At 37.0% G+C, this 12523-nt stretch overlaps 1 protein-coding gene across 4 annotated transcripts in view; it reads left to right on the top strand.

Moving 5' to 3' along the window:
* ADD2 (adducin 2) overlaps positions 1–12523 on the top strand; it is a 165619-nt gene that overhangs the window by 118225 nt on the left and 34871 nt on the right. For all 4 annotated transcript variants that reach the window (XM_051975485.1, XM_051975486.1, XM_051975484.1 and 1 more), the window contains 3 exons: positions 580–729; positions 2728–2871; positions 6118–6216. In XM_051975485.1, the coding sequence (XP_051831445.1) occupies positions 580–729; positions 2728–2871; positions 6118–6216 (393 nt within the window). The remainder of the gene's footprint in view (positions 1–579; positions 730–2727; positions 2872–6117; positions 6217–12523) is intronic.

Genomic DNA, 12523 nt, shown 5'->3' with positions numbered 1-12523 from the left:
ACTAATCCTCAGATGACAATGTCTACTATGTTCTAGGAATTGTACTAGGGGTGGGAATTATGAAAACAAAAGAAATGAAACCAGTCTTGCTCCCATCAGGAGAGATACCATGTACCTATCTAATATAGATATTGTGCAATATGTACCTATGAAACTAGATAAATATATACTGAAGAAATATAAAATAGATATGATAGGGAAGAATAGCACTATAGTTGGAAGGGATTTGGAAAGGCTTCATGTAGAAGGGGATTGCTGCTTTGAGTTTTAAAGATGAGAATTTCTTTGTAGTGATAAAGAGGAAGTTTATTATACATATAGGGAACAACCAATACGAAAGAGATGGTGGGTCATTGTACTCCATGCTCTGTTATTAGGCCCCATTAGAACCTTTTCTCAAGTCTCCCGGCCACCCCACCCTGCCCTGGAAGAATTTTTAAGAAATCAGGATCACTTTCACACAAAAAGGAGACATTGAGATAGAACAAGAATTCATCAAGAATGTTTATACCAATATGTGTGGTGGTGAGCACCGTGTGAGAGAAAAGTCTCCCTTTTCTGCTTTGCCCAATTCCTCAGATCAAAGTGAATATCCTTGGTGAAGTGGTGGAGAAGGGCACCAGCAGCTTCCCCGTGGATCCCACTGGCTTCAGTCTGCATTCAGCCATTTACGCAGCCAGGCCCGACGTGAGATGCATCATCCATCTGCACACCCCAGCCACAGCAGCGGTAAGTGATTCACCAACATAACCTATCCACTAATCACTCTCTCCTTGCTCTACAATTCTTTCTAGGAGTCCAGCAGTCTCATTTGTTCCATGAAGTAACAGATTCATCCTTTAAAAGAGTGCTGGCCATTGCCAGAATGGAGACCTCAGAGAGATTTCTGATACTTATTTGCCAGAAAAACCAGGCTAGCCAGGTTGTAGGTCTATTCACTCAGTATGTGCCATGAAGGAGCATTTATGGTCCTCGCCCACCAGCCCTATTTTCACTGCCCAAGCCAAGGTCTATAGGTTCAGGAACAAACAGAATTCCCAAAATGGGCCAGTCAGACAAACATTTATTAAGCCCCTGCTCTATGCCAGGCATTGTGCTGGGGAAATAAGGAAAGTCTAAAATTTTATGTTTGCCCTCAAGGAATTAACAGTCTAGCATGATTCCTCATTCCCTAAATTGAAATGCAGAGAAAATAAAGAATTAAAATGGTTTCTTGTCCTCTCTCTAACCGTGATCAAATCAATCAGTGGATCAAAAAACATTTGTCAAATGTCAACAGTGTTCTTCCTTGAATTATATGACACACTTACTCCCCTTAAGGAGTTTACAATGATCTTGCCTATGCCCCAGCATCTTCAGCTTCCATTTATATATTAGTAACACCCTTGTCCCTATCATAAAAACCTGACACTTTAGCATTCTCCTGTTCATCCTTCCAGAACAGTGTAAATGCTTGAGAAAAAGAATTGTTTTATTTTTTCTTTGTATTTCTAGCACTCAGCATATTGCTTTCTATATGGGCTAAAGGTAGGAATTGGATTTGTGATTTCACTGGTACAGAGAGCTTCTAGTGGGGAATTTTCTCTACCATTGAAGGTCATTGCCTTCTCTGCAATTTATTTATAGTTTAGAGAGTGACATTCCTTAGAGTCAATTAACCAAGATGAGTGATAGGCAGACTAGAAAGCTTGAATATAAGATATATTTACTCATTTTTATAAAATCCATTGGATTGGATTGTCTTGAATTTAATTACTACTTAGTAAAGGGGAAAAATCTAATTTTCAATGAATCATAGTAGAATCCTGGCTGTACCTACCTTCCCACACACTGTTTTGGGATTAGAATGAAAAGGATGGGAGAGAAGAAAAGAAGGGAAGAGAAGTACTCTGAAGTGGATAGCACCTTCTCTGAAGTAAGAAAGTGAAGTTAAAGCTGTCAAAAGGAACAGGAGTTTCCCTTCCTCAAGCAATATGCTTTCACCCAATAAAGATATGCTGTCTCTCCTTATCAGAACTCAGTTCTGGGGAGTGAGGAATGAGGCCATTTGTCCCATGGAAAAAGAATACTCTCCAAGATCTAGATAAGATTTCCTAGATATTCTGAATGGGACTCACTGTAGGGGTAATTAATATCAATGGTAAGTGTCTAATACTTTTTCCTTATCTAACTAACTTTATGTCAAAATATGAGTCTTCTGAGTCAATATGCATGTTATAAATGCATCAAGACATAAGATTAATACTCACATTATAACTTCCCCACATTACAATGAAAGGAAGGAGCAATGTTTTTTTTAAAACATGAAGATAAGTTTTAACAGCATCCCTCCTTTTTGCCCTCTCTTACCTTTTCTTGTTATCCCGCCTTTCTTTCTTTTCTTTTTTTCCTTTCATTCCTTTCTTCCCTTCCCTCCCCCCTTCTCTCATCCCCTCCTTTCTTCCCTCTTTTCTTCTCTCCCTTTCTATCTTCTTTCTCATCATCATACCTTCCTCTTTCTTTCTCTCCAATTTCTCTGTTTTGTGCATGTTTGTACATAAAAATTTGTTTATTTTCAGTGCCAAATCAAGTGTCTAAATTTTGTTACCACAGCTTGTTGAGGGAGCATTACACCAGAAAAAGACAATTTTGGTATTTTTCAGGCCCTTGTTCATCATACTAGTAGCAAGGTAAAAAGACAAAAATTATAACACACATGATGGTGACCCTGTCTTATTGTTTCTAAAGGTGTCAGCCATGAAGTGGGGCCTCCTACCTATCTCTCATGATGCACTGTTGGTAGGGGACATGGTATACTATGACTTCAATGGAGAAATGGAAGAGGAAGCTGATCGGATCAATCTGCAGAAGTGCCTTGGACCCACCTGCAAGGTTTGATTTGGGGTTACAGGCAGAAATCTCTAGAACACAGACTAATGCTCTAGGTGGGATTGTACTTTAATGGTGGTAATAAGTGGGGAGATGATAATCAAATGCCTAACTGTATCCTTAGACAGCTAAGGCTTGCCTATTGGTAAACTGGTAATGAATATTCTAAACTATTCTTTGAACAACCTGAAGAATTATCATGGAATCTCAGAGTCTGAAAAGTTAGCTGGTCCAATTCCAAGTCAGATGAATGAATATCCCTCTTTCAAAATCTTTGACAAGAGGCTATACACTCTCTGCATGAACATATCCATTGACAAGAACTCATTATCTCACCAGTACAACTCTATTTACCATTTGTATGACTTTGATTGGGTCTCTTCTTTAAGATCCTTTCCAATTCTAAATCTGATGGCTGATGGCAGACATATCATTTCAGAAGTTAGAAAATTCTGTATATTATGGTTGTTATTAATAATAATATTAATAATAGTAAGTAGCATTTTATAATACTTTAAGATTCCAAGATTTTTAAATAAACTTTTATGTTATTTTATTCTAACATTTGGTTTTTTTTTTTTTGAGATTTGTTGTTGTTGTTGTTGTTGTTATACTATTATTATCCTCATTTTGTTATTGTTCGGTCACTTTCGGCTGTGTTTGACTCTTCGTGATTTCCCTTTGGGGTTTTCTTGGCAAAGATACTGGAGTGATTTGCTGTTTCCTTCTTAAAATCATTTTACAGGGGAGGAAACTGAGGCAACAGTGACTTACCCAGGCTTACACAGCTGATAAGTGTCTGAGACTGGATTTGAACTCATGAAGATGAGTTTTCCTGATTTCAAACCCAATCTATATTCTCTGGCACTAGCTGCTCTCTTCCTAATTTTATAGATAAGGAAACTGAAGCAAACAAAGATTAAGTGACTTATTCAAGATCACACAGCTAGTAGTATCTGAGGCCAATTTGAACTTCTTAATCCAGATTCAATGTTCTATCTACAGCACTAACCTAGTTCACTCAAGATATTGAGTCAATATCTTCCTCTTTGTGTCTTTTATTCTTTGCTCTGCTGGGTCAAATAGAAAAATCTTTCTCTTCCACATAACAGCTGTTCAGAAACTGAAGAATGTTATAAAGATAATGGCTCCATTATAGAGGTTTTGTGTGGTGTGGGTGTTGTGAGTTCTTTGAGGCAGGTCAGGAAAAATGGTATCAATACAGAGGAATTTGAGAGGGGTCTGTCCACATCACTTTTTCTCACAAATCTATAAGCTTTTCATGTTCTTCTCAAGTTTCTGCATTGAAAGGAAGTAAAAGACAAAAATTAGCTTACTACAATAATGAGAACACTTATTCCAAAGCAGAAATATTCAGCCCCTCAGTGATCAATATATTAGAATGTTGTTGACAGTGAAGAAAAAGAGATTATAATCCATCCAATTATATAATGGAAAGAGGGATGTCAAAATCTCTGGCTGATCTCATGACAAATGACCTCTAAAGAGGTCATAGATCATAAGCATATTGAAGGAAATTTATCAAGGAAAGAGATTATAGGTAAGTTATGTAGCCAGGATGATAGACCTTAGATGGATTAGAGAATTTATACACTGATCCCCACAGGTCTACAAACTGCCAAAGAAAAAGCTTAAATCCCGGTAGATCTGGTTGTTTGGGAAGTTATGGAAAGAATAGGCTTTGGGAACTTTACAAATGGCAACCCTTTATAATTAATATAAATGGAAACTTAAAATTAATTCTTATATCTAGTGAATCTGTACCCATTGAGCAACAGTACATTTGAATGCCTAAGTGAATATTATAAAATAGGATTTGATTCTAACATCACTGAAGTGCTCTGAGATTTTGCAAGAAGGGAACATTCATAATTATATGCCTTTGAAGATCAGAAGGCATCAATTTTTTGACATCAGAGAGGAGAAAGGCAGATTCTTGCCAGAAGGAGAAAGTGAAGGTATGTGCTTCAGCCCAGGAATGAATTCCTGCACAGACAAATCATTAAAACTGACAGAGATTCTAGACTGATGTTAATTTTTACATGAATTCACAAAATTAGGGTTAAGATTTAGAATTGGAAAGTCTCTGAGACTTTGGAGATCATCCACATCAATCCTTCCTTTTGCAGATGAAGGGACTAAGGCAACTTTTCCTAGGTCATCCAGGTATTGGGCAGGATCAAATTCAAAATCCGAGAATCAAATTCAAACCCTCAGGTTCCAAATTCTGTTCTCTTTCTACTAACTACTTTGAGAAAACCATGCAGGAGAAATTTAGGCACTTTAAAAATTTTTATTTTTTTGCTGGGGCAGTTGGGGTTAAGTGGCTTGCCCAAGGTCACACAGCTAGGAAGCGTTAAGTATCTGAGACCAGATTTGAACCCAGGTCTTCCTGACTTCAGGGCTGGTATTTTATCCACTGTGCTACCCAGCTGCCCCAAAGAGGCACCTTCTTGAAACATGTCCATCTCTGGTCTTCCTTTTTCACTCCTGTCTTTCTTCTTTATTCTTCCTTGAATCTTTATCTTTTGCTACCCCAGATGCACAATCCCTATTATCTATGTTCAACAAACAGAGTTTTATGCTGCCAGTGTTAACAGTGACAATGTATATGATCACTTTGAATCATAGAGCTTAGGGATCATCTCTTTTATCATTCTTCCCCACCCCCATTTTATAAATGAAAAAACTTAAGCAGAGTGCTTTCACCCAATAAAGATATGCTATGTGTGCACTCACTGCTGGAGGTGAGAAATGAGGCTACTTGTCTCTCAGGAAAATCAATAGTAAAGTTCCAAAGAGTTTAAGAGACTTGCCCATAGTTGCACAACTAGTTAAGGGCAGCGCAAAGACTAGAGCACAGATGCTCTCATTTACAATTCTTTCCACTATAAAATATGTGATTTCCCCCAAAAAATTGGTTTTTAAACCCAGCAGGCTTACAAAGTCCAAAGCCTCAGGCACCATCCAGAGAAACCTGAGACATAACCTTTGTTTTAGAGAGACATTTTTTTTGTTAGATTTAAGGTGTTTTTTAAAAAGAAAACCTTACTGTGGATAAAGAAGCTTTGGGTCAAGATAATGTAGAAACAAGTGAACAAGAGTGATTTAAGACTTTGCAGTGGGAAAGAAAAGAAACCAATAAAAATTTTAAAATAAGATTTTGTTTTTTTCTTACAATGATTGTTGGAGAGTTTGTGATTTTAATTGTGTTATAATCTTCTGCAGATCCTGGTGCTAAGAAATCATGGAGTGGTCGCTTTGGGTGATACTGTTGAGGAAGCATTTTATAAGATCTTCCACCTACAGGCAGCCTGTGAGATACAGGTAAATGAATGTCCCCCTAGAACTGGGCCCTGGGAATGGGCTATAATTGATTCTGTTCTGCCAAGACCAGAAACTCTTATACTCAAAATATTGCCATGAGACAAACACAAATGGAGGCAATGGCTCCAGAGCAATATTAAAATTCATATGTTATTTGGGAAGATGTCTAGTATTTTATCAATCAGTTAACTATATATTATATACTAAAAACTGTACTAGGCACTAAGAATACAATGACAAAAATGATACCATCTCTCCTTTTAGAGAGCTTACAGTCTATCAGAGGAGATAATATATATTTGGGTGTATATATTATATGTGTTTGTATATGTGTGTGTGTATGCGCGCGTGTGTGTTTGCAAATAAATATATTCAGAATAAATGCAAAATAAATAAAAGATGATTTAGGGAGAGAAGGAACTAAAAGCTGGGGGAAATCAAAGGAAGAGGGGGAAAATGACAATAAGCATTTATATGGTGCCAAATATGTGCCAGGCACTATGCTAAGTGTGTTACAAATCTTATCTCATTTGATCCTCACACCAACTTTGCAAGATAGGTGCAGGTGCTATTATATTTTCATTTTACAGTTGAGCAAACTAAGACAAACTTATTTATTCAGTGTCTGAAGGTAGATTTGAATTCAATTCTTTCTGATTCCAAGCGCCAATACACTATCCACTGTGCTACCTACTTGCCCAAGAAAGGCTCCTTGTAGAATGTCCAGTACTTGAGCTAAGTCTTGAAGGAAACAAAGGATTCTACAGGGGAGGTGAGAATGAATATGAAAAAGAAACTACACAATAGAACAGAAATGAAGTGTGTTATGTCAGGAACAGCAAGAAGTCCTCTTTGGCTGAACGATCAAGTTCAGTGTAGTGGAAAGAATACTATAACTATATCTTAAAAACTGTTGTTTTATTTTTCAGTCATGTCAGACTCAACATAATCCCATAGACTTCTGTGAGGTATTCTTGGCAAAGAGACTGGAATGGTTGACATTTCTTTCTTCATTTTGTCCCCATTTTATAGATGCCCTGAGGCAAATATAAGTGACTTGCCCAGAGACACCCACCCTGTATATGTCTGAGGCCAGATCTAAACTCAGTTTTTCCTGATTCCAAGCCTGATACTCTATCTACTGTATCACTTAGCTGCCCCATATGACAAGTACAAATCCTGTGACATTGGGCATGTCATTTTTGTTTTGCTCAGCCTTCTGATCTACTAAATGAAGAGTTTAGATAAGATGAGCCCTGAAGTTCCTTTCAGTCCTAAGATTCTATAATTCTGAGGTGATAATGGATCACTGAGGAATTAGAGGTAGTTGTTTTGTATGACTTTTATTATCACATTAACTAGGTTCTCTTTATCGAATTAGTTAGCTGTCAGCATATTCTCTCAAGAAACTTTCTGTAATAAACATGATAATTCCTATTTATATGGTATTTTACATTTTACAAAGTATATTTTTACAACATGTTTCATTTTAAAGATAAGGAAACTTACCTGAGGAAATAAGCCTCAATGTACTTTTTAAACCCTAAAGTTTTATATAAATGTGAATAATAATTATTATTATGTCACCAGTTTAAATCTTCTATATCTATTACTCCATCTAGGACACTATAATGTAAATAAGAAAAAAAGTCCAGGAGCAGGACAAAGGCAGCAGGGTCAATCTGAAACACTTGGGAGGAGGAGGGGAGAGATGGAGAGGCCCAGAAAGGGCAGACAGGAAGGGCCAGACCAAAGAGTTCTTAGAGGAGAACTGGAGAAAAAAAAAATAATTGAAAGGACCATCAGTTTACAGGAGAAAGGGGAGGGGGAAAGAGAAAGTGAAAAGAAAGGGTGGGAAAGAAAGGGGAGGGGGGAGGGAAAGAGAGAGGGAAGGACAAAGAGAGAAGAGGGAAGGGGAAAAGGGAGGGAAGGGGTGAGGGAGGGATAATAGGAGAAAAGAGAAAAGAGAAGGGAGGGAGAGAGAGCAAGGGGGGAGGGAAGAAGGCAAAAGGAGAGAGAATAGCCCTGTGGGGAAAAATGTCTGTATATGAATGAGATAAGATTGGCACAAAATGGGTTAAAAAATGGACAAGTGATTGGAGAAGGCGATAGTCGGAATCTGTCTTTAGAGACAATTTCTTGAGCTCTTTGTCAGAAGTCGTTCTAATGGCCTGTTGCCCTCTCCTGGTAGGTTCTGACATAGCAGTTCGAGTCAGAAATCAAATCCTTCCTACTCTGGCTTTTCCAAATGCAGGCAGTACTCTCCCCGCTGGACAAAAATTTGCATTGCTTTTCCATTTTCCTGGTTCAAAAGCCTGTTGCTCTGATATATTATGATGAATAATTCATTAATGAAAGGCATATTAAAATGTTGTCACTAAATAAATAAAAATAATGGGGAAATGGCTACAAGAATTGTTAAAATAATTGGATACCCATCTATTAAGAACTTGCTGTGTGCTCATTGAACTAAACACTAGGGAGATACTGCATTACATAAGATATACTCCCTGCTCTCATGGAGTTTATTATTTAGTAGGGGGTAAAAGATACACACTCAAAATGCCCCATCACAAATACACTAGAGAAGTACAAAGTATTACTTTAGATCTAAGGGGATGACACTATTGGAAGGATATTCTTTTGTAAGCACTAAAGCACTATTTAAATGCTTAAACATTAAACCTTCTTTATTATTGTTGTATTGGAGAGAAAAGAACAAAATCTGGATTAAATGGATTATTATTCATTTTGACATTAAAAAAGTCATTGGTAAAGCCAAATTTGCTAATTATTTAATAACAACAATACTAATATCTTACCTTTAAACTTTAGAGTTTACAAAACAATGTCCTCCCAATAATCCTATGAGGAAGATGGAATAATTGTCATCTCCATTTTATAGATGAGAGAATTGAGTCCAGGGGGCTGGCAGATCCCAGAATTAAAATTTAAGGTTTCTGACTCCCAGCCCAGCACTATTTCCACCACACTCTGCTAGTTTTAAAATATGGAACATAACAATGAGATTACCATCCACTCTGAGTATCATTTGACATCCATGATTCAACAATTTTGGCAACAGAACTGAGACAACACTGGCTTCTGTAGGGATCCCACCTCTCTGCCTTTGTGACCATATGAAACATGCCAATCCTGTTACAATCAATTTTAGTGGCTTGAGGTTATCAGAACATCACTCATCATTTCTCCTGAGGGCCATGTCTCCTTGCTTTAGATCAGCCCAGGGCTAAAAGAAAGTGGGTCATTACCCAACAGTGGCTGGCAGCTTCCTGAGCCATCTGCAGGAAGGCAAAAAGAAACACAGGCAGTCCTTGCCTCCATCTGCCACCCAAACCCATGAAGATTCAGAGAGTTGGGAGGGTGGTGCTGCTGCAAAAGGGTGGGCATTTTTAATGTTCTTCATTCACTTATTATATATTTATGTGTGTGTATGTTTATTTATATATATTATATTTCTATCTATGTAATCTATCTAGTGCCTACTCTGTACAAGGAATTATGATCCTTGCAAAAATACAAAAGAAAAATATGATATAGTCTTTGCTCTCAAGAAGTTTCTAATCTAATAGTAGAGGAAAGACATGGTCAAATATTGAGAGGGAAAGGGAAAGAAGGAAAGAAGGAAGAAAAAAGAAGGAAGGAAGGAAAGAAGGAAGGAGAGAAGGAAGGAGGGAAGGAAGGAAGGAGAGAGGGAAGGAAGGAGAGAGGGAGGGAAGGAAGAGTTTAGCAACAAGATAAGAATTAGAGGAAACATAATTGTTTAATTTATTAAACATATTCTTGGCCCTAGGGGAAAGGACAAAGAATGATAGTAGAAATTGTAGATGTAGATTTTGTTTCATATAAGGAAAATCCTTCTTAGAAGTAAATTAGAGCTATTCCCAAAATGGAATGGGCTGCCTCAAGAGATTGTAGTTTTCTATCTCCAGAGACCTTCAAGCACAGTTTGACTGATTACCTGTTCAAGCAATAGAGGGGATTTCTGCTCAGGTAGGGATTAAACTTACATTATCTTTGGATTTCTTTATAACTCTGAGGTTCTGTGATTTGAGAAAAGAGAACACTCTCAGCTGAGTGGGCATTAGGGAGGATTGTTCATAGAAAAGAGGACTTTTTTTAACTTTTAAAATGTTATTTTTATTGACACTGTGTTTTTTTATCATATTAACTTTTGAATACAAATTTTCCTTCTTTTTTATCCCAGTGAATATATAAAAAAATTTTAAGAGAAAAAAATTCAGCAAAAAATAACCAACAAAGCAATTGTATCTGTCAGGATATACAATATTGTACAAGTATTATCCTTCACTTATGCCCAGAAAGAAAGGAGTTGAATTTTCTTATGTGTACTCTACAATTAGAAGTTAAGTCAAATAAATTTCTAATTGATAGTGATAGCAATGTAAAGAAGTAAAGTTTTAAAAAAAAGCTGTTAATCAGAAGAGATTAAGTTCATCCATAGATTAGCACTGCCTGGGAGTCTATTCACAGAGATACCTTTGCTAAAACATTTCTACTCTTGACAATTTCGTATATTTAGGTAGAAGTAAAAGGGACATTAGAGATCATATCATCTAACTTTCTCTTATTACAGACACTGAAATGAGGACAAAACAGGTTAAGTGACTTGTTTGTCAAACATTTGATTAGTGTAGAAGCTAGGAGTTGAATCTTAAGTTTCCTAAATACTCTTTGTTCTCCTTGTTGCTATTCTCATCACAGCAGCATTATGAACTGTGATGACTGTGCTAACACCCAGGACACCCCAGAACCAGCTGGAGTCAGGATAAGCAAAAGTCCTTAGTTTTTATTCTTGGTCTTCAGATGCAGGATTGAACAGAATGGAAGCAGAATCTCTGCGATCTCCTTCTCCCTCGTCTTCAGCCAAAGTGACCCTGGCTCGTCTTATTCCACCCCCTAGTCCCTCCTACAATTCTCTGTATACACCAATCATTGAGCCAGCACAGGATAGTGGGAAGGACCATTTTCCAAGCATATACTCATCGAGTATTGTCCAATCAGTAATTAGCCCTCAGTGCAATCATTCAAGAGTTTCAGCCCTCTACAATGAACTCCAGCAATGAGAAAATGATTGACAATGTCCATTTTTACAGGTCTGTTTGCTAGTTAGGAAATGTTGACAATTCCAATACCACAATGGCTAGAAATATTTTGGAACTCCTTTTCTGGAATTGTCTTAAGAGCTAGTGGTTTGATCATACAAGAAAATCATCTTCATTGCTCAAACTCAGGTCTGTCATCTCATAAATTTTAATGTTTCTTCTACTGATGAAGATCATAGCCCGCTCTTCTTATATGCCCATCCTGTGTTGTGACTCCTATTTCTAAGTCTTTCCATAAGATCAACACAGAGGGTCTATCCAATGTTCTAAAGGTCTTTCTCTTTCCTACAAGGGGATTTTTGTTCTTCTGTTTCATTCCCCATTCAATCTTCTCTTCTTCAGGCTAACTGTTCCCCATTCTTTTAACTGATCATTGAATGACTTACACTTTGTATTTATATATGCCCTAGTGTACCTAGTATAATACCTGACACATAGTTTGTGCTTAATTGATTGCTGATTAATAGATGAGGCACTACTCTGCCAGATGACTTCTTTCTGCCCACTTTAAATCACCAAATAACACCTATAGATAGTAAAAGGTGTGCTGATAAATGTTTAACTGGAGGGGGGAGGAGAGCGAAGGAGAGGTAGAGAATATATATATATATAGGACATAATTTTATGTTTAATCTCCATTATTAACATCTTCTGCATTGGTTTTTAAATCTAATCAATCAACAAAACAATAAACCAAGCCCTGATTTATAGTATTTGATGATTCAGGGTAAGTAAATGTTCACTCTGTAAATTAACTATTATCTTTTGAGCCAGACTTTTGGGTGTGCTTGCAAGGGAAGGGCCTCCAGAACATTCTTTTCCTTATGACTCAGGAGTATTTCTGTCTGGTATTTCAACTGTCCAACAGTATGAGAGTGGTTGGCCAGAAAAAGAAAGGAAGACAAAAGGAGACCCAATAATGATCACTGACAATGCTGGTGTCTATAATCAGCTGGATAATTTCAAACATGTTTAGGACTCTAGTTGGCAGAATATTACTTAAATCTTTATGCCTAGAAATAATATCCATAAAGTCAATATCCATTCTAATAATTTTCTTCAAAATTCCAAAGGGAATCAAATGAACGAGATAGAACTAACTATATTCTGTGTAGCTCCAAAGGATTAAAGTAGAAGCAAAGGGTAAAATTTATAAGGAA

The sequence above is a fragment of the Antechinus flavipes genome, chromosome 2 (assembly GCF_016432865.1).
Source record: "Antechinus flavipes isolate AdamAnt ecotype Samford, QLD, Australia chromosome 2, AdamAnt_v2, whole genome shotgun sequence".
Taxonomy (NCBI): domain Eukaryota; kingdom Metazoa; phylum Chordata; class Mammalia; order Dasyuromorphia; family Dasyuridae; genus Antechinus; species Antechinus flavipes.
The sequence above is the reverse complement of the archived record's forward strand: the minus strand, read 5'-3'. Positions and strand labels throughout refer to the sequence as shown.